The sequence below is a fragment of the Daucus carota genome, chromosome 1, assembly GCF_001625215.2.
Source record: "Daucus carota subsp. sativus chromosome 1, DH1 v3.0, whole genome shotgun sequence".
NCBI classification, from domain to species: domain Eukaryota; kingdom Viridiplantae; phylum Streptophyta; class Magnoliopsida; order Apiales; family Apiaceae; genus Daucus; species Daucus carota.
In genome coordinates this window covers 6674800-6695276 of record NC_030381.2, presented here as the reverse complement: position 1 = coordinate 6695276, position 20477 = coordinate 6674800, and the positions used below count along the sequence as shown (strand labels likewise).

At 38.4% G+C, this 20477-nt stretch overlaps 2 protein-coding genes across 2 annotated transcripts; both read right to left on the bottom strand.

Annotated features, from left to right (window-relative positions):
* Positions 1 to 42: 42 nt before the first annotated feature.
* LOC135150510 (uncharacterized) lies at positions 43 to 9717 on the bottom strand. The gene is made up of 4 exons (XM_064086857.1): positions 9577 to 9717; positions 1558 to 2330; positions 808 to 1020; positions 43 to 49 (listed from the first exon to the last, which is right to left on the bottom strand). The coding sequence occupies exons 1-4, from the start codon at positions 9715 to 9717 to the stop codon at positions 43 to 45; spliced, it is 1134 nt and encodes a 377-aa protein (XP_063942927.1).
* A 6570-nt stretch (positions 9718 to 16287) lies between these two features.
* Positions 16288 to 19163, bottom strand: LOC108194565 (uncharacterized). Its single transcript, XM_064086799.1, has 2 exons — positions 17247 to 19163; positions 16288 to 17127 (listed from the first exon to the last, which is right to left on the bottom strand). The coding sequence occupies exons 1-2, from the start codon at positions 19161 to 19163 to the stop codon at positions 16288 to 16290; spliced, it is 2757 nt and encodes a 918-aa protein (XP_063942869.1).
* Positions 19164 to 20477: the final 1314 nt, after the last annotated feature.

Genomic DNA, 20477 nt, shown 5'->3' with positions numbered 1-20477 from the left:
AATTCCTCCCAGTGTTTAGCATAGAGATCTGCTTCAAGTACTCTAAACACTGTTCCATCAGACATGAAGTATATAAGGATATTATTTCCTCTGTCATCCTTTACCAACTGGACTGAATCAAGTTTGTCCATTTTGTCTTGCAATACTCCAGTCTTGGGAGCACAGAGAGATGAGGGGTCATCTGGTCTTGATCCTATACTCTGATCAAATTTTTCATACTTGGATCCCAGCCCTCCTTTATCTCTTCCTGCCTTTTGATGAGAAAATGGTTGAATTGAGCCCTTTTCAAAACTTATCTCAGTCATCAAAGTAGGTTTTGCAAATCCAGCCAGTGGAGTAGTTGTTGGTTTGAACACAGCTTGAGCTTTGTCAGAGACTGTGTCTTTCTTTGCTTCCTTATTGACTTGAGCTGTGTCAGAGGTCAATTTTCCTTGTTGTGATTCTGCAACATGAGCTTTGTCAGAGATTGCAGCTTCTGATTTCTTTTCCTGTACAACTTGAGCTGTGTCAGAGGTTGTAAACTTCTTCTTATCCCAGCCTTTCTCCAGATTTTCATCTACTTTGCTTTTTCCTTTAGTTGTATATTCATCTTCAGAGAATACCTTTTTGACTGGTAAACTCTGATCAGCAACAGTAGCTTCTTTGATCAGTATCCCTTTTTCCTTTGGTCTGGCAGTTGATTTTGCAGGCTTTTGGATTTTTCCTGACTTTATTGCTTCAGCATGTTCTTTCTTTAGTTCTTCTTCTTCTGCAGCAATCAACTCCAAGTCCAAATTGGCTTCTGGATTTTCTTGTTCAAAAATTAACTTAGCAAGTTCTTCATCAGTCATTGGTTGATCTGATCCAGCCAATGGTCTCTGCTTTGACCCAGATGTGACATTGTGTGTTGGGACTGGAACAGACTTTGAACTTTGCTTAGGTTTTGAACTGTCAGAGTTTGAAACTCTTCTTCCAGTTCCTGCCTGAAATCTCTTGTGCTTTGTGAAGTCATCAGCATCATCATCATCATCCTTTTTCTTCCTTTTCAGAGTTTGAGTAGTAGACTTGCATTTGACTTGAGCTACTCTCTCCCCCTTTTTGGCATCATCCTCATCAGGAATCAGAATTGATGTGATCAGAGAAAGTGATGTTTGGATAGCTTCCAGCTGCTTTGACATCTTTTCTTGATTTGATTCAATCAAGGTCATCCTCTGGTCCAGAGATTCATTTGCAGTGACCAGCTTCTGTACACTTTCTTTTATAGGATTGATGGTCCTTTTCTTTTCCAGTTCATTGGTCTCCTTGACCTTTGCCACCTCTGTTCTTAGACCATCTATTGATTTAGATGTCTGGGCATGAGCAGGATGAAATGTCTTTAGATAGAGAATTGTGCCTTTGAGGCTTGACATAACATCAGAGTTTGTAATTTTCTTCTCTGCCATAGCTAAGAACTCTTCAGCTTTAGGTGTTTCCAAGGAATGCTGGTGGCTCAACCAGAGTTTATCCCAGACTTCACTTGGAGGATCAACCTGAAGATCCCTTGGGAGTGGCTCAGAGTCTGTATTCAGAGTTTGTAGCCTGGCATTGAACTGGCTAGTAGACTCCCATTTCTGTTGTGTCAAAGGGACTTCAGCATTTTCATCCTTGTCAGTATCTGAACTGGCATCATCCTCAGGATCAGAGTTTGCTTTTTCATCTGCAGGAACAGGATCTGCAACTTGCTCCACATTGTCCTGAGCAGATTTTCCTTTATCTTCAGACTGTGACTTGATGGGCTCTTCACCAGTCTGAGCAAGAGTTTGTAACACTTCCACAGCTACTTTGTCAGTTTCATCAACTACATCAGACCTGTAGTTCTCTGGAGCTGTATCATGAACAATGGCATTCTCAGGTATTTTCATTGGAGAATGAGGAATTGGAGTAGAATGGCCATGATCAGATATTGGAGATTTAGGATCAGACATTTGAGACATTGTGGCTCCAGCTTCAGTTGTAGCTTGTGCATCACACGCTATTTCTTCATCTACTGCAGATGCTGTAGAAGTTGCTTTAGGAGATGTTGTAGGAGATATTAGAGGAACAGCTTGAAGAGGGTCCACCATCAGAGGTTGAGATGAATCATCAGGAATTGAACTGGATGGTGCTTGCTCTTCTTGGATGGTGAAATCAGTAATTTCAGATTCTGGAATCTTGGCCCTCTTTGGCTTGTGTGCCCTTCTTTTGAATCTAGCTGGTTTTGGACTGGGCTGAGCAGGTTCATTTGTTGTTGTAGGAATAGGTTCAGGATTTACATCTTGTGCAGGTTCAAGATCATCAAATTCATATGCTGCAACAAGTCTCCTCCTTCTTTTCTGCTTTGGAGTAGAAGCAGCTTCAGAGTTTACTGGGACATCAGAGTTTGCAGCATCAGAGTTTGCTGGTTTATCAGACTTTGTCTTTAGAACTTGTGTATCAACAGAGGTTCTGGTTTTGGTAGTAGAGGGTTGGTCATCAGACTTTGTAGATTTGGATGGTTTGGTAGTTGATGATCTGGGTTTTCTGGTGACTGTGGGAGAGGTAGGATGTTGTGGTTGAGATTGTTGAGGCTGTTGATGTGGTTCTTGAGGAAGGTTCAGCCTTGCTCTGAATGGAGCTGGGATTTGCAGAGGCCTGAGAACTGGTCTCTTCTCATCTTTAGATATGAGATCCTTAAAAGCCCTTTTATGAAGTTTAAAAGGTTTGATCTCATCTGCAGCATCAAAATCCACTTCTCCAACAGTGGCATTAAACAACAATTGACAAAATCTTGAGAAATATATGACGTTCCTGTTCTCAAGCATTCTTTCACCAATATTTCTAAGAACTAATCTACCAAAATCAAAAGCAGTAGAATAGATCAGAGAATACCCGATTTGGAGCATGTCCATTGGAATAGCATCCCAGTTGGTAGATTTCTTCTGGAAAGCTCTAGTAATGCAATCAAAGAAAAAGCTCCACTCCTTATTGAGCCATGGACGCTTCAGCTGACCCAGTTTATCCAGAGATTCGTAGTACCCCAAATCAAGCATCATCGTTCTGAGATTTGCATCTCCATTTGTAATGTATGCAGGATATTCCGGCAAGTTGAGTGCCTGACGAACTGTTGCTGGAGTAACTGCATACTCCTCCCCGTCATAGGAAAACACAATTGATGGTGATCCATCTGCACCACCATTGTCATATGTACCCGACCTCCAAAAGTTGATGATTTGGCTTCCTGAAAGTCTTGCAGGAGCGGTGAGAGCTGTACCGATGACACTCTGTGCCAAGAATCGCTGAAAGGGATGATAATCCCTTGGGGCTTCAGCAGTATCAAGGATGGCTGCATAGTTGTTGGGAACAAATTCAACACCTGCCAAGATAAACGCTGTAGTGGCCATTATACCAGAGATTGTGTTTGAGAATATGTGTGTGAGAAGATTTGAATATGAGAGAGAAGAGAGCAAGAGTGTGTTGAGAGAGTATGTGTAAGTGAAGAAGTGAATAAGTGTATAAGTGAATGATAAGAAATAAAATCTGAAGTGAAAAACTCTTCAGATTTTGTTTCACTGAACACGCATGAGCTGTTTGTTCACTTGGACACCTGTCACAATACAACTGGTTGATGAAAGTTAGTGGGATGGAGAAACGATATTAGTAATCATGAGTGCAGTAAAACACGCGCAGTAATAAAGGCTGATTACACGTTCTCCTATTAAAATGTTTTTCATGTAAACCCACTAACAATACACCCGTTTGAAAATACTCTCTTCACATTCTCTGAATATTTGAACTCCTGAAATGTACAAGATTTTAAAAAAAATCAAGAACAATTCACTCGAATTTTAAACTCTGAGATTTAAATCATAGAAAATAAATTTCTAAATACCTCAGAATAAAAACATAAGTGTCCGAATATTCATCAATAAATCAGAGTTTGTTCTAAAATCCATAGCTCAATAATGTGCTTGTGAAATCTGTGTGTGGACATGTGAAATCAGAGAATATAAAATTTCACAATTTCGTAATTATAAGGTAGACAAAAATAATTTATTCAAACTCTCTAAATTTAGACTTGGACATACTCTGATGTTAATAATATAAACCCCCTCCTTTTTTTTTTTTTTTTTTTTTTTTTTTTTTTTTTTTTTTTTTCCAGGACGCTTCTCAGTGTAAGTGAGGCACGACCTTTAAATATAATATTGTATTGGTATTTCTCCAGTAATCAGAGAATGTGACTGGTCACCATAGATTATAGAATCTTAGCAAATACTTAATACCAGCAAATGTTTGGTTCTTCCCAGTCACTGTCATCTAAGATCTCAAAGGAGTACCATGCTTATTTTTCAGAGGGTTTTGACTCAGGGAACAAAAACATCAGAGTTTATTATCACTGTCTAAGATATGAGAGAAAGTTCAAATTAATTAGTCTCACTTATAATTAAGATATGTGAAGTAGTAGAGTCTCAATGATATTAACATGCATATTGTGAAATAATGTAGCACAAAAATTGAGATCAGGATGAAAGAACTTAGCTGAGATTCATGATTACTAATTCAGAACATGCTTCATAGTATCTTCATAGGTGATTTGTCTCAGAGAAGATAAAAATGAGATCATTTATCAAGATTCAGAGTTTTATAAGCATCAGAGAATACTATCAGAGAATGTCATCAGAGAAAAGCAAACAGAGTATATCATCAGAGAATGTCATCAGATTTTAACAATCAGATTATATCATGGCAAATGTGTGAGTAATACATATGGTAAATTTGACAATTTAAATTTTAAAGATCTAACCAATATGTTTACTCAGTTCCTGATATCATTCCTAGCTCATTCACCAGCCTAGTAAAAGTTGCTTCACTTAATGGTTTGGTGAAAATGTCTGCTAGCTGCTGTTCAGTAGGAACAAAGTGAAGTTCAATTGTTCCTTCCTCCACATGCTCCCTTATAAAATGATATCTTATACTGATGTGCTTTGTCAGAGAATGTTGAACTGGGTTTCCTGTCATAGCAATAGCACTTTGGTTATCACAATAAATAGGAATTTTAGAGAAGGATAACCCATAGTCCAACAGTTGATTCTTCATCCAAAGAATTTGAGCACAACAGCTGCCTGCAGCAATATACTCTGATTCTGCTGTTGATGTTGAGATGGACTTCTGCTTCTTACTGTACCAAGAAACTAGTCTTCCACCCAGAAATTGACAACTTCCACTTGTGCTTTTCCTGTCAATTTTGCAACCTGCAAAATCTGCATCAGAGTATCCAATTAGATTAAAATCTGATTCTCTAGGATACCATAATCCCAATGATGTTGTTCCCTTGAGATATCTGAATATCCTTTTTACTGCAATCAGATGAGGCTCTCTTGGATCTGCCTGAAATCTTGCACATAGACATGTGGCATACATAATGTCTGGTCTACTTGCAGTCAAATAAAGCAATGATCCAATCATTCCTCTATAGTTTGTGATGTCCACTGATGCACCAGTATCTTTTTCTAGTTTGGTTGCTGTTGCCATAGGAGTAGTTGCAGCTGAACTGTCTTGCATACCAAATTTCTTCAATAGATTTTTGGTATACTTGGCTTGATTTATAAAAATCCCATCTTCAGTCTGTTCAACTTGTAAGCCCAGAAAATAACTGAGTTCCCCCATCATGCTCATTTGGTACCTAGACTGCATGAGCTTGGCAAATCTTTGACAGAGTTTAGCATTAGTGGAGCCAAAGATAATATCATCAACATAGATTTGAACTAAAAGCAGATCATTACCATGATTCAAATAAAACAGAGTTTTATCTATGGTACCTCTGGTAAATCCACTTTCAAGAAGAAATTGAGCTAGAGTTTCATACCATGCCCTTGGAGCCTGCTTTAGTCCATAAAGTGCTTTGTCCAACCTGTAGACATAGTCTGGATGTTTTGGATCCACAAAGCCTGGAGGTTGTTCAACATATACCTCTTCATCCAGTTTTCCATTTAGAAAAGCACTTTTGACATCCATCTGAAATACTTTGAATTTCTTGTGTGCAGCATAGGCCAGAAAGATTCTAATTGCCTCCAATCTTGCAACTGGAGCAAATGTCTCATCATAATCAATACCTTCCTGTTGTGAATATCCTTTTGCCACAAGCCTTGCTTTATTCCTTGTAATGACACCCTCACTGTCAGTTTTGTTTCTGAACACCCATTTTGCACCAACTATGGATCTGTCTTTAGGTCTTGGTACTAGGGTCCAGACTTTATTTCTCTCAAATTCATTTAACTCTTCTTGCATTGCTTGAATCCAATCAGCATCTTGAAGAGCTTCCTCCACCTTTTTGGGTTCTGTTTGTGACAGAAAGCAATGATGTAAACACTCATTGGCTGTAGCTGTCCTTGTTTGTACACCTGCTTCTGGATTTCCAATAATTAAATCAGGTGTATGAGATTTTGTCCACTTCCTAGCATGTGGAAGTTGACCATTTTCATCATTGGATCCTCCCCCTTGATCCATGCTCTCCTGATTCTGCTGATTAATCTCTGTAGCTCCCCCTGCAATTGTGCTATCAGAGTTTGAATCAGCATTCTCTGATGAGTTTGAGTTAGCATTCTCTGATGAGTCTTGAGTAGAGTCTGAAACATTCTGATGCTCCCCCTCAGCAAGTGCTTCACCATCATGAACTTGTAAGTTTTCATCAGAGTTTACTGTATTCTGTTCACAGTCAGAGTTTGACTGATCATCAGAGTTTGTTGAATCAGAGAAAATTTCTTCATTTTCAAAATGCAGTTCTTCATGATCATCCATATCTGTTAGACCCATTATTCTTTTGTCATCAAATGACACATGTATGGATTCCATGATCACCTTGGTTCTCAGATTATAGACTCTGAAGGCCTTTGTTATGATAGGATAACCTACAAAAATGCCTTCATCAGCTTTTAAATCAAACTTGGTAAGCTGTTCTGGATGAGTCTTCAATACAAAGCATTTGCACCCAAATATGTGAAAGTACTTCAGATTTGGCTTCTTTTTCTTCACCATCTCATATGGAGTTTTGCCATGCTTATTAATCAAGGTTGCATTTTGAGTGAAACAAGCTGTTTGAACAGCTTCTGCCCAGAAATAAGTAGGCAATTTAGCCTCATCAAGCATAGTTCTGGCAGCTTCTATAAGAGTCCTGTTCTTTCTCTCAACTACACCATTTTGCTGTGGTGTACCAGGTGCAGAGAATTGTTGCACTACACCTCTTTCTTTGCAGAACTCCTCCATTGTTGAATTTCTGAACTCAGTTCCATTATCACTTCTAATGATCTTCACTTTGTCTTCAGATCCATGATCCAGTTGCTTTACATGATCCATCAGATGCAAGGCTGTTTCATCTTTAGAGTGAAGAAAATATACCCAAGTATATCTAGTATACTCATCAACAATAACAAGAGCATATTTCTTCCTTGCAATAGATGGTACATTTACTGGTCCAAATAGATCAACATGTAAAAGGTGATATGGTTTCTTAATTGAGAATTCAGTCTTACTCTTGAAAGAAGTCTTTCTCTGTTTGGCTTTTTGACATGAATCACATAATCCATCAGATGTTAGTAGTGATTCAGGGAGTCCTCTCACAAGCTTTTTCTTTATAAGCTCATTTATTGAATTGAAATTTAGATGTGAGAGTTTCTTGTGCCACTTCCAACTTTCTTCTGCAGAGATTCTTGTAGATAAGCAAATTGCTTTTCCCTCAGAGTTTGTAGGCAGGTGGATTTCATAAATATTTCCATGTCTGTGTGCAATCACTGCCACCTTGCCTGTAGACTTACTTACTATCTCACTGTGTTCTTCATAGAAATCAACATGATACCCTTTGTCACAGATCTGACTGACAGAGAGTAAATTGTGCTTTAGCCCTTGAACAAGAGCTACATTTGATATGATGACATTTCCAAGATTAATATTGCCATATCCCAGAGTCCTTCCTATGTTGCCATCTCCATAAGAAACACTTGGGCCAGCTTTCTCCACAAACTCTGATAACAGGGCTTTATTTCCAGTCATGTGTCCTGAACATCCACTATCCAAGACTAGGATATTCTTCCTGTTGCCCTGCAATCACAAAGACCACTAATTGTTAGTTTTAAGGACCCAGACTTGCTTGGATCCTTTGGCCTTATTAAGTTTGTTAGCTTTTGCAGCGGATTCTTTATTATTATCAGAGTTTGAGCTAACAGACTTTGTAGCAGAGTTTGTACTAGAAACAGAGTTTGTACTTGCAGAGTTTTTATTAACCTTTAAAGAAGGTTTCAATTGATAATAATCATAATACAAACTATGATATTCTTTGCAAGTATAAATAGAATGCCATAAACTACCACAATGAAAACATGGATCTTGTGGTTTATATCTAATACTACTTTTTCTAACTCCAGACTTTGTAGGTATAGAGTTAATGTCCTTGTTCTTCCTGCAAAAATTAGCAAGATGATTAGTATTACCACAGTTATGGCATGTCTTCCTAGGTGCATTTGGAATAGGCATGTAGTTATTACTCTTGTCTATACCAATCTTACCATTTCTATTTTTCCTAGGCTCTCTGTTTTTGTCATCAGACTTTACCTCTTTAAGCTTGTGTTTAAGCTGTTTCTGAGTCATCAGTCCTATGTTAACCTGTTTGGGCTTTTCAGATTTTAAATTGTTGTTAATCTCTGATTTTGGTCTACTCTGTTTAGACTTAGAGGATTCAGCAACAAATTTAACAGGTTTAACCTTAGGTTTTTGAGTTTTGACAAACTCTGTTTTTGATGACTCAGCTTCTGAGTTATCAGTGTAACCTAGTCCCTTTTTCCAATTTCCACTACCTAAGATATCCTGAGTAGTTTTGCCTGAACTAGTCCATGTCTTAATAATCTCCCTCTCCTTAGCAAGTTCTGATTGAAGAGATGCATACCTCTTTAATAATTCATCTTTGACAATGACAGCATCATCTCTTTCTTTCTGAACTTCTAGCATTTGAACTAATTCTTTTTCTAAAAAATCATTCCTTTTCTTTACACTCAGAGTTTCAGATTTTAATCTTTCATTTTCTAAAGTCTGATCTCTAAAGCTAGTGTGCAAAGTTTTAAGAAATAATCTTAACTCAGTTATATCTTCAGTATCAAAGGCAAGTGTAGAATGAGGTACCTTTGCAGTAGATTCAGAGTTGTTGTCAGTGTTTGCCATTAGAGCATAGTTGACTTCTTCTTCTGAATCAGATGTATCTGTCCAGTTTCCTTTCTTGGTGATAAAGGCCTTTTCTTTTTCCTTTTTGGCCTTCTTGCATTCAGATGCAAAGTGACCCTTTTCACCACAGTTGAAACAGGTGTACTTGTCAGCTTTTCCAGCTTTCCCTTCCTTGCCCTCATTCTTCCTGAAGTTCTTCTTGTCATAAACTCTGTCAGAGTTTTTGTCTTTTCTTGAAAAACTTTTGCCTTTGTTGAACTTTTTGTAAGCCAACTTCTTGAAGCTTTTCACCATCAATGCTGCTAACTGCATCATCTCACCATCACTGTCATCAGAATCTGAGACATCAGAGTTTGAGTCATCAGATTTTGATGACTCAATGTCAGACTTTGTGACATGAGCTTTTCCTTTGCTCTTAGCAGCTTCCTCCTGAACTTTCAGAGCAACAGACTTTGATTTGCCTCCATGGCGTTTGCTTCTCTGCTCCATCTCAAGTTCATGAGTCTTCAGTCTTCCAAAAACATCATCAAGAGACATTTCTCCAAGATCAAGATTGTCTCTTATTGTGGTGACTTTCAAATCCCACTTTTCAGGAAGAGCTAGAAGGAATTTGAGGTTTGAGTCTTCAAGATCATATTCCTTGTCCACCAGAGATAAGTCATTCAGCAGTTTGACAAATCTATCATACAGATCTGTCAAGGACTCACCAGTTTTTGAGTCAAAGTGCTCATACTCCTGTGTAAGGATTGTTTTTCTGTTTTTCTTAATGGCCTGAGTTCCTTGACATCTGGTTTCCAGAGCATCCCAGATTTGTTTAGCAGTTTTGCACCCAATCACCCTATTAGACATTGCATTATCAAGGGCACTATGCAACAGATGCTTCACCTTTGCATCTTTGCTGATTGATGAGATGTCCTCTGGAGTATAGTCTTTCTTTTCTTTTGGAACCATCTTTTGAGGTTCATCTGCAATCCCAACAGAGAGCTTGGTGGGCATATGTGGTCCATCAAAAATCCTGTCAAGGTATTCTGGATCAACAGAGTCTAAGAATATAATCATTCTTTCTTTCCAGACTGGATATTCAGATGCCTTAAGGATTGGAACTCTAAAGGATGAAGCTTGTGATTTTTCAGACATGATTGTGTTTAAGATCTCACTGTAGTAATCTTAACAGAGCTGGCTCTGATACCACTTGTTAGGTCCTATATTTTCACTATATAGAATGATATAGTGATCACAATCTGTAACACAATAAGACAATATAAGAGATCGAAAGCAATAAACTCTTATATTCACAAAGCTTTAATAGTTACAAAAACTCTCTCAGTGATTTATATTGTATCACAAAGAGCTGCTAGGGTTCTTTTCAATATACTCGATAACTCAACTCATATAGAGTAACCCTAATCTGTGTTTATATAGACACAGTTACAAAATCAATCTCTGATTTGATATCCTATAAATCAGCTAATAAATCTATCAATCAAAGATTGCTCCAGTTTTCTGTTTAGTTTCCATAGTCAGCAAATCACTCCTCAGCATCTATCCTTCCTTGAAGTATATCCGCTTCTGAGCTCTTTCCACGTGTAAACTCTGTCGAGTCTTGACTATGTAAACTCTGATCAGACTTTATCAAACTCTGTCAGACTTTACTAAACTCTGTCAGACTTTACTTAACTCTGATCAGCTTCTAGCTTAAACTCTGATGATTCCTGTTCTAAAACAAACTTTAAGAACATTAGCAGTAATCATCAATTATATCTAACAAGATATGAATCAAACACACGATATAAGCTCAGAAGAGAATTTCAGAATGTTTTCAAGATTGTGAGTTGTTAACTATACTTGAAAACAGCAAGCCGTATATATACTAAAAGCTATAACGGCTACATTGTACCAAACCTCCATGAACGTTGCATCATATGAACGTTACAGGTTGTTTGTACAACATTTCAGCTTCCATAAAAGTAGAGGACTGAGTTTAGAAAACGTTTGAATGCAACAGTCCCTAAGATTATGGGATAAGGTAGGTTGTTTAGAAAAGATAAGTAAAAGCACTAACAACCTCCTACATTTTAGGAAACGTTTTCATTTAAATAATCTGAGCTTATAATATGTATATTTAACTCATATTCAGATTAGAAAACGTACACCTTAAATCCTATAAATTGTAGAAGTCAACAGCTTGAATTCTGTGAAGTGTTCTGCTTCTGGTAGGACTCTATTATAGCTTGCTATTATAAAACAGCTCGCTATAATTCTGTTATAGTAAACTTCTGGCAACACAAGGTCAGAAATACAAAGCAGCAGGCTATAACATTATGTCAAGCTAAAATATGTAAATAGCTTTCTATCTATCTGTTACTCATAAAACCTGCAGGGTTAGATTGACAATTCAATATAGCAGGCTGTAACAGACAAAATACAGTATGTTAAGCTGAAAAAGATAATAGCTTGCTAAAGTGTGTCATCATCAAAACTTGGGATTTACAATCTCCCCCTTTTTGATGATTACACAGATATCAGGAGTAATACTCCCCCTGAATATGATACCCCTGCAGATTAGATACAACATATAATATTCTAGCAGAGAGATTATCATCAATTATCATAGCAGCATAATTTTAACAATCAACACAATAAGCTTAACATAAACTGACTTAATAAAATCCAGTAATTAAACATCCAAGTCAACAATTCAAACCAGATAAACCATGTCTTGTTGATATCTCAGCACACCAAAAGAAAATTAAGTCTTAAAGCAAAATAGCAAAGTAGCATGGCATAAAGTCTGAAAATTTAAAACTAAGCAATTAATTCCCCAGCCCAAGTCAAGCACTGCTGATCATTTCTCCCCCTTAATCAGCAAAAAGGTCGTCCACAGCAGTCTGATTCGGAGTAGCATCGGAGGAGCCGGAGGCAACAGCAGCAGAGATATTGGCAGTGTCTGAAGCAGCTTTAGCAGCCCTAACTGCAGACTTGGCTTTTTGGAAATAACCGAGCAAATCAGTGGCCATTCCCTTGAGTTCTGTGTTCTGTGCTTTAACTTCATTAACAGCTTGCTTGTATTCAGCAAAGTCCCTCTGGATAGCAGTAAATTTGTCTTCTAATCTGGCAAAGAATTCCTGAATACCAGTTGCAGCAGAGGAGTATTCTGGCAGGCTGGAGGTAGACACATGAACTGGCTGTATAGGAGGGATCTTCTCAAGTTGGCCATCCTCAGTAACTTGCAAATTTAACTGTGCCAAACTATGACAGTCGAGAAAGGAATTGGCATCTACAGCTTCCCTGTCATCTAGCTTTACACCAGCACACTTAAAAACTCTAGTAAGTAACAGACCATAAGGCAAGGGCCTAGTTTTCTTAGTGATGCAGTCCACCATGTTTTGCAAAATTAAACCAGACATGTCAAATTTCTTCCCTTTCAACAGCAGAGAAACCACAATCAAATCTTGACAGGTACATAACAGAGCGACTTCCAAGCCTAGGGCAAATGTTGGTACGAGATATTTTGAAAAGCAAATTGGCCAGTGGGTCTAACACAGCAGTGGTGGGAAGAGTAGTGTCAATATTAAAGGGGTCACCACGAACAAGTGAGTGCTGAGTCAGTTCAGATAAATCATCAAACAACAAGCACACACCCTTCTTAGTAAATGGAACATGCAACCCATCATCATCTAAACCCTTAAACTTAAGCATAGCATTGAGCATCATAGGAGTAAGGCGAATGTATTGATCCCTAACCCGACTGACATACTCAATCGACCCATCAGTTTCATCAGTTTCAATATGCAGATTACTGTAGAACTCAAGCACTAACAGAGGATAACACACATCAGGGAGTTCAATTAAAAACTTAAGATTAAGGTCCTCAAATATCTTAACCAAACCACACTCTTCAAAATCAGTACCCACAACAGATTTACCATAAATCACTTTACGATTAGCAAGGTTGAATTCGCGATACCTGGCTTCGTAGTCAGCATTGATGAACTTGATTGAGAGACGGGACTTCTTAACCGGAACAGCGGTGGAATCATCATCGGAACTGATTATTTCCTCGGCAGAATGATTAGAGGATTCGTGCTCTTCAACGGTGGTGTCAATGATAACACGCTCGGGCTTCGAAGGTCGGGGGCGTTTCTTGGAGCTGGAAGCCGGAGTAGCCATGTTGCGGGTTTTCGCCATTGCTAGGGTTTTGGAGAGAGCTTTGTGGAGAGAATAGAGAGAGATGACAGTAAGTGAAACTCTGAAAAGAAAACCCTTGATGGACTTTGGTGGAGTAGTGGCACACGGCGATATGACTTCCCAGATTGGAGAATAAAATATTTCTGATATAAATCTTTTTGCCGAAAAATTGGGAGATAACCGTGAGATACTTGACTTTAGATAAATAAAACCCCGTTTAAGTAGATAAATCATATTTTAAACAGAGTTTATCAATTAGCAGATAAGCACATATATAACATGTAATTTAAAATTCAAAAATGTGCACAAAACACGGAGCACAGTTAACTACACAATCAATTAATACGCATGCTGACCCGTGTTGACTGCCAACAACCACACAGACGAACAGTCACATGCAAAACAGCTAGCTACTATAAGGTAAAAATAAAGTAGTAAGCCACATACCAGAACCAGCTTGCTGATTTAGACTGAACACATACCCAATTCCCTGCGAATGATAATAAATCTGTCTTCAGGCAGAGGCTTGGTAAAAATGTCAGCGAGCTGATATTCTGTAGGAACATAGACTAGACTGATCTTCCCTTTGGCCACATTATCCCGCAAGAAATGATGTCGAACGTCAATATGCTTTGTGCGAGAGTGAAGAACCGGATTTTCTGAGATATTTATTGTGCTAGTGTTGTCACAATAAATTGGAACTTTGTCACATCTGATTCCAAAATCCTTGAGAGTCTGCACCATCCAAAGTACTTGAGAACAACAACTCCCCGCGGCTAGATATTCACCTTCAGTTGTAGAGAGAGCTACGGATGTTTGCTTCTTGCTTTGCCAACATACCAAGCTAGAACCAAGAAAATTACAAACACCACTAGTGCTTTTCCTATCCGTTTGAGAACCGGCATAGTCTGCATCACTATACCCCACAAGATCAAATGTATTTGAAATAGGATAGAAAAGTCCAAGATTAATAGTACCACTTAAGTATCGAAAGATCCTCTTAATAGCATTCAAGTGGGACTCCTTTGGATTAGCTTGAAATCGTGCACAAACACATACACTATACATGATATCAGGTCTAAAGGCTGTTAGATATAATAGAGATCCAATCATACCTCGATATCGTGTTATATCAACACTTTTACCTGATTCATCCGAAAACAGCTTGCTGGTTTGAGACATTGGAGTGGGTTTTGACTTGACATTTTCAAATCCAAATCTCTTCAGCAACTCTTTCACATATTTTCCTTGGTGCACATAGATACCATCAGAAGTTTGCTTGATTTGAAGACCCAAGAAATAGTTGAGCTCACCCATCATGCTCATGTCAAATTCACTATGCATACACTTCGAAAACCACTCACAAAGTTCATTATTAGTAGACCCAAAGATAATATCATCAACATAAACTTGGACTACTAGGATTTCACCATTAAGAGATTTTGTAAATAGAGTAGGATCAATCTTGCCTCGTACAAAACCATTCTTAATTAAGAACTTACTGAGCCTCTTGTACCATGATCTAGGAGCTTGTTTCAATCCATAAAGAGCTTTCTTCAACTTGTAGACGTAGTCTGGATATTGTTCATGTTCAAAACCAGGCGGCTGTTTTACATAAACTTCCTCTTCCAGCAGGCCGTTTAGGAAAGCACTCTTCACATCCATCTGAAACAGCTTGATCTTTTTGTAGCATGCATAAGCCAAGAGCATTCTGATTGATTCCAAGCGAGCAACCGGAGCATATGTTTGATCAAAATCGATTCCTTCTTGCTGGTTGTATCCTTGAGCCACAAGCCTTGCTTTGTTGCGAGTGATAGTACCTTCTTCATCAAGCTTGTTTTTGAATACCCATCTAGTGCCAACAACTGATGCATTCTCTGGACGCTTAACCAATTCCCAAACATCACATCTTTCGAATTGGTTGAGTTCTTCTTGCATCGCCATGATCCAATTTTCATCTTTGAGAGCTTCTTGAACAGATTTTGGTTCTTCTTGAGCTAGAAAAGCAGCATAGGCACAAAAGTTTGCTTTTCCTTTTCTTGTCTTGATTCCTTCTGATATGTCACCAATCACCAACTCGGGAGGATGATTCTTCACTGTCCTTGTAGCTTTGGGCAGAGTTTTTTGAGATATTTCTTCATGAGATGTTCGAACCCGCTTTGTAGGAGGTACATCATCATCATAGGATCCATCAAGCTTCATTTGAGATAGAATGTTGGAGAGGTTCCTGACTGCAGAGGAGAGTCCAGCTTGCTGAGATTCTGGTCCACCTTGCTGAGATGAAGATCCAGCTTGTTGAGATGTCATTCCAGTAGGCTGAGATGATGTTCCAGCTTGCTGTGATGGAGTGACAGTCTGTGAAGATGGAGTTTCAGCTTGCTTAGATTCTGGAGTAGAAGCTTCCTCTGACTTCTTCTCATCAGATTGAGGTGAAGCATTTGGATCAATACCTGCATCATCTTCCTCATCTCTTGGCAGATCATTGTTAGGTTCTTTGAAGACAATATCAATAGATTCTTCAACAGTATGTTTATCTAAATTATAATATCTATATGCACGACTAGTTGAAGAATAACCAAGAAAGATAGCTTCAAAAGATTTAGCATCAAATTTACCAACTCTATCAATCTTTTTAAGAACAAAACATTTAGAACCAAAAACTTTAAAGTACCCGATATTAGGAGTCTTATTTCTCAGCAACTCATATGGAGTCTTGTTCAAGATAGGCCTGATGATCACCCTGTTCAGAACATAGCAGGCTGTATTGACTGCTTCTGCCCAGAAACTTCTTGGCAGCTTGCTTTCTTGCAATAACGTCCTTGCTGTTTCCTGAAGTGACATGTTTTTGCGCTCTACGACTCCATTTTGTTGAGGTGTCCTTGGAGCTGAGAATTGGTGAGTGATTCCTCTTTCTTCACACTATGTAATAAAGTCCTTTTGGAATTCACCTCCATGATCACTCCTTATACCTATAAGCTTGGTTTTCAACTTATTCTCAAGAAGTTTGATTAGAATTTCAAATTCTTCAAATGCACAATCTTTCGTACGAAGAAATAAAGTCCATGAATATCGAGAATAATCATCAACAACAACCAAACAGTATTGCTTACCTCCAATGCTTTTATAAGCCTCAGGACCAAACAAGTCTAAGTGTAAGAGTTCTAGAGGTTGAGAAGTTGATACCAAATTCTTAGCCTTATGAGTGCTTCGGATTTGCTTGCCTAGCTGACATGCTGAACACACCTCGGTCTTGGCATACTTTAATTTGGGCAGACCCCTCACTAGCTCCTTGCTTGACAACTTCTTAAGCAAGTCCATGTGAGCATGACCCAATCTTCTATGCCAAAAGGTTGGATCAGCATCCACAGCAGCTAAACAGCAGGCTGTTTTCTGCAACTCAAAATCTAAGATATATATATTTCCTTTCCTTCTAGCAACTAGAGGAATTTGGTTAGTACCAACAGTAATAACACATTTATCCTTAGAGAATTCAACTTTATGACCATCATCATGCAATTGACTTACACTAAGCAAATTATACTTTAAGCCTTTAACAAATCTAACATTGGAAATAGAGGCAGTGTCATTACCTACTTTACCTTTACCTAGAATAGGGAGAGTCTTACTATCACCAATAGTTACTCCTCCTCCTCTTTTCAACTTAAGACTCTTAAACTGAATTTTGTCTCCACACATATGCCTTGTACAGCCACTATCAATGATCCATTGTGTAGACTTGATCTTAGCAGCAAGACACATCTGCAAAACAAAGAAAACAAAACTCAACACTTTGGTACCCAAGTTGGTTTGGGTCCACTTTGGTTAGAAGCACGAACAAATATAGCATTTAAATCAGTTTTCTTGATCCATTTTTGGACCACAGTAGGATATGTATGTTGCTTAGTTCTGTAGCTTCTGTTTGGACCATTCTGGTAAGCTGTCTTCTTGTTCCAGTAGGCTGTTTTGTCTTTTGATCTGTTCTGGAAGTACTGTCTTTGAGGATGTTGCTGGGTTCTGTAGCCTCTGTTGTAGCTTCTGTTGTAGATTCTGTTGTAGCTTCTGTTGTAGCTTCTGTTGGGACCATTGAAATTCTGGTAAGCTACTTTCCTGTTCCAGTAGGCTGTTTTGTCTTCTGGTCTGTTATGGAAATATTGTCTTTGAGGCCTGACTCTGCAATACTGAGCTAGATGTCCTTGTCCTCCACAGTTTGCACATTTCTTCCAGGGCATAGCATATTTGTATGGTTTGCCACGCCTTCCTTCATACTTGAGAGCATTTCCTTTCTTGTTGAAGTTGTGACCAACACCTTCTTTATCTAGTGGAACCTTGATGCTCTTCATCATGTACTTTAGACCTTCTTCTCCTTGAACAAAAGTTCCCATTCCTTTTCTGAGCTTCAATACTTCTGTTTCGAGAATTTTGATCTTTTCAGCTTGCTGATTTGTTGTAGCAGTGGGCACTGGAGTAGTTGCAGCAGGCTGAGATGTGCTGGGAGCAGTCTGAGATGTATGCAGCTTTGTGGATTCTTTTAATTTGAATGTCTCTAGGCATGCATCTCTGGCTTCTACTTCTTGTTTCAGCTGGGAGATCTCTTCCTTCTGAACTTCATTTCGTCTCATCAAAACTTTATGAAACCCTTCAGCTTGATCTAGCTTTTCCTGAAGTTCCTTCATTCTGGCTTGGGTAGGTTCTTTGGAGTCAAAGAATTTATCTATCTTCTGCATAAGCTCTTGAACCATGTTCTTAAGATAGTTGTTCTTTTCAATCAGCTTGCTGTTTTCTGCCTTGAGGGAATTATATTCCTCATTTGGAATATGATCTTGCTCCTGCATGGTTAGTTGTTCTAGCACAAGATTATCATTGGAAATATCAAATTTGAACGAACTAACCTCACTGTTGTCATCCTCGGAGTCAGTTTCGACAAGACCATCATCGGTGAGTCCTCGAACATTGTCATCCTCCATGCCAACAAGTGCAAGATTGATCAGTTCCTCACCAGATTCATCACTGGAGGCAGATTCTTCTTCATCATCACTCCAAGTCAGAAGTGCTTTAGATTTCTTCTTTTTGTCTTTAGAAACAGCAGGCTGTTTTGACTTAAGCTTGTAGCAGTCCTTCTTGAAGTGACTAGGCTTTCCACATTCAAAGCAGTTCTGATCCTTTGATTCCTTGGAGGGCCTTCTGCTACTTGAGTACTTAGCCTTATCCTTGCCTTTCTCCCTTTTCAGCTGACTATGCTTGTTAATCATCCTTTGAATCTTCTTGGAAAGGAGTGCAAGATCTTCATCTGATTCCTCATCTGATTCTGGCTTGCTCTTTTCAACAATAAGAGCCAAGTTCTTCATTTTCTCAACTGGAGCATCATGCTTCTTGGAATGCATCTTTCTCTCAAATTGTTCCAATTCAGCAAAAAGAGCTAGATGATCCATTGTATCAATATTGTGAGCAGCTTCCAAGGCAGTTACTTTGGATTGAAAGTCGAATGGAACAGAAGCAAGAATGTTCATGTTGAGTTCTGATTGAGGAATTATCTTTCCAAGTCTCCCTAGGTTATTAACAATGAGTTGAAACCTAGCTTGAGCTTCTTTGATGGTTTCTCCCTTCTGCAATCCGAAAGCACCAAGTTCCTTCATTAGTTGTCCCAATTTTACTTTCCTTAGACCCTTTGATCCTTCATGATAAGCTTCCAAAGCATCCCATATCTCCTTTGCAGATTTGAGAGATGACACCTTGTCATATTCAGCTTGATTAAGACCATTGATGAGAGTACTTCTAGCCTTTCCATTAGTAGCCATCTTTGTTAGCTCGTCGGTAGTAAGTTAATCAACATCTTTGACCTTGCCATCTTTATCTAGGAACTGATAGGGACCTCTTTCAACAACTCTTTGCATGAGAGGGTCTCTGGAGAGATGAGCTTCCATTTGTCCTTTCCACCAGTTGTAGTTGTCCGAACCAGTGAGGAGAGGAGCTCTAAAGTCTGATTTTCCCTGAAATTGGTCAGCCATAGGATCTATACTATTCCTGTTACAGAAATGTTAGTAAACCTGGCTCTGATACCACGTGTAAATACACCTAGAGGGGGGGGTGAATAGGTGTAAATGGCTAACAATATCAATTTTAAACTTTCCCGAATATTTCAGCTTACTGTTTTCAGATCAAGTGTGATTATAGCAGGCTATTATGCAAAACAGTAAAGTGCAGAAATGTAAATCAGACACAAGCAATTTTAGCCAGGTTCGACCCCTATGTCTAATGGTCTACGTCCTGGTCCCTTACCAACTTGGTAAGAGAATATATTATTACTGAAAATTCCAACAATTACAGAATAATAATATATCTCCCTTTACCCAGTCACCTAAAGCAGCTTGCTGAAACCTTGAGCAGACAGAAAACAGCTCGACACTTTAGTCCCCTGTGCACCTGTTCTTGAACCTCTGAATTCCTTGAGCTTCCCTCCTTGAATTCACCTTGTTCCTCGAACCTTAGCACCTCAGACCTTGTGAAGACTAATTCTATCTAACTCCCCCTTTGTTCTATACTTAGAACCCCGCTAGCTTTAGTGACTAATCAAATACAACTTTGAATAACAATAAGAGATTACAACTCAAACTATGTTCTCTAATAAGATATGAATCAAACACACGATATAAGCTCAGAAGAGAATTTCAGAATGTTTTCAAGATTGTGAGTTGTTAACTATACTTGAAAACAGCAAGCCGTATATATACTAAAAGCTATAACGGCTACATTGTACCAAACCTCCATGAACGTTGCATCATATGAACGTTACAGGTTGTTTGTACAACATTTAAGCTTCCATAAAAGTAGAGGACTGAGTTTAGAAAACGTTTGAATGCAACAGTCCCTAAGATTATGGGATAAGGTAGGTTGTTTAGAAAAGATAAGTAAAAGCACTAACAACCTCCTACATTTTAGGAAACGTTTTCATTTAAATAATCTGAGCTTATAATATGTATATTTAACTCATATTCAGATTAGAAAACGTACACCTTAAATCCTATAAATTGTAGAAGTCAACAGCTTGAATTCTGTGAAGTGTTCTGCTTCTGGTAGGACTCTATTATAGCTTGCTATTATAAAACAGCTCG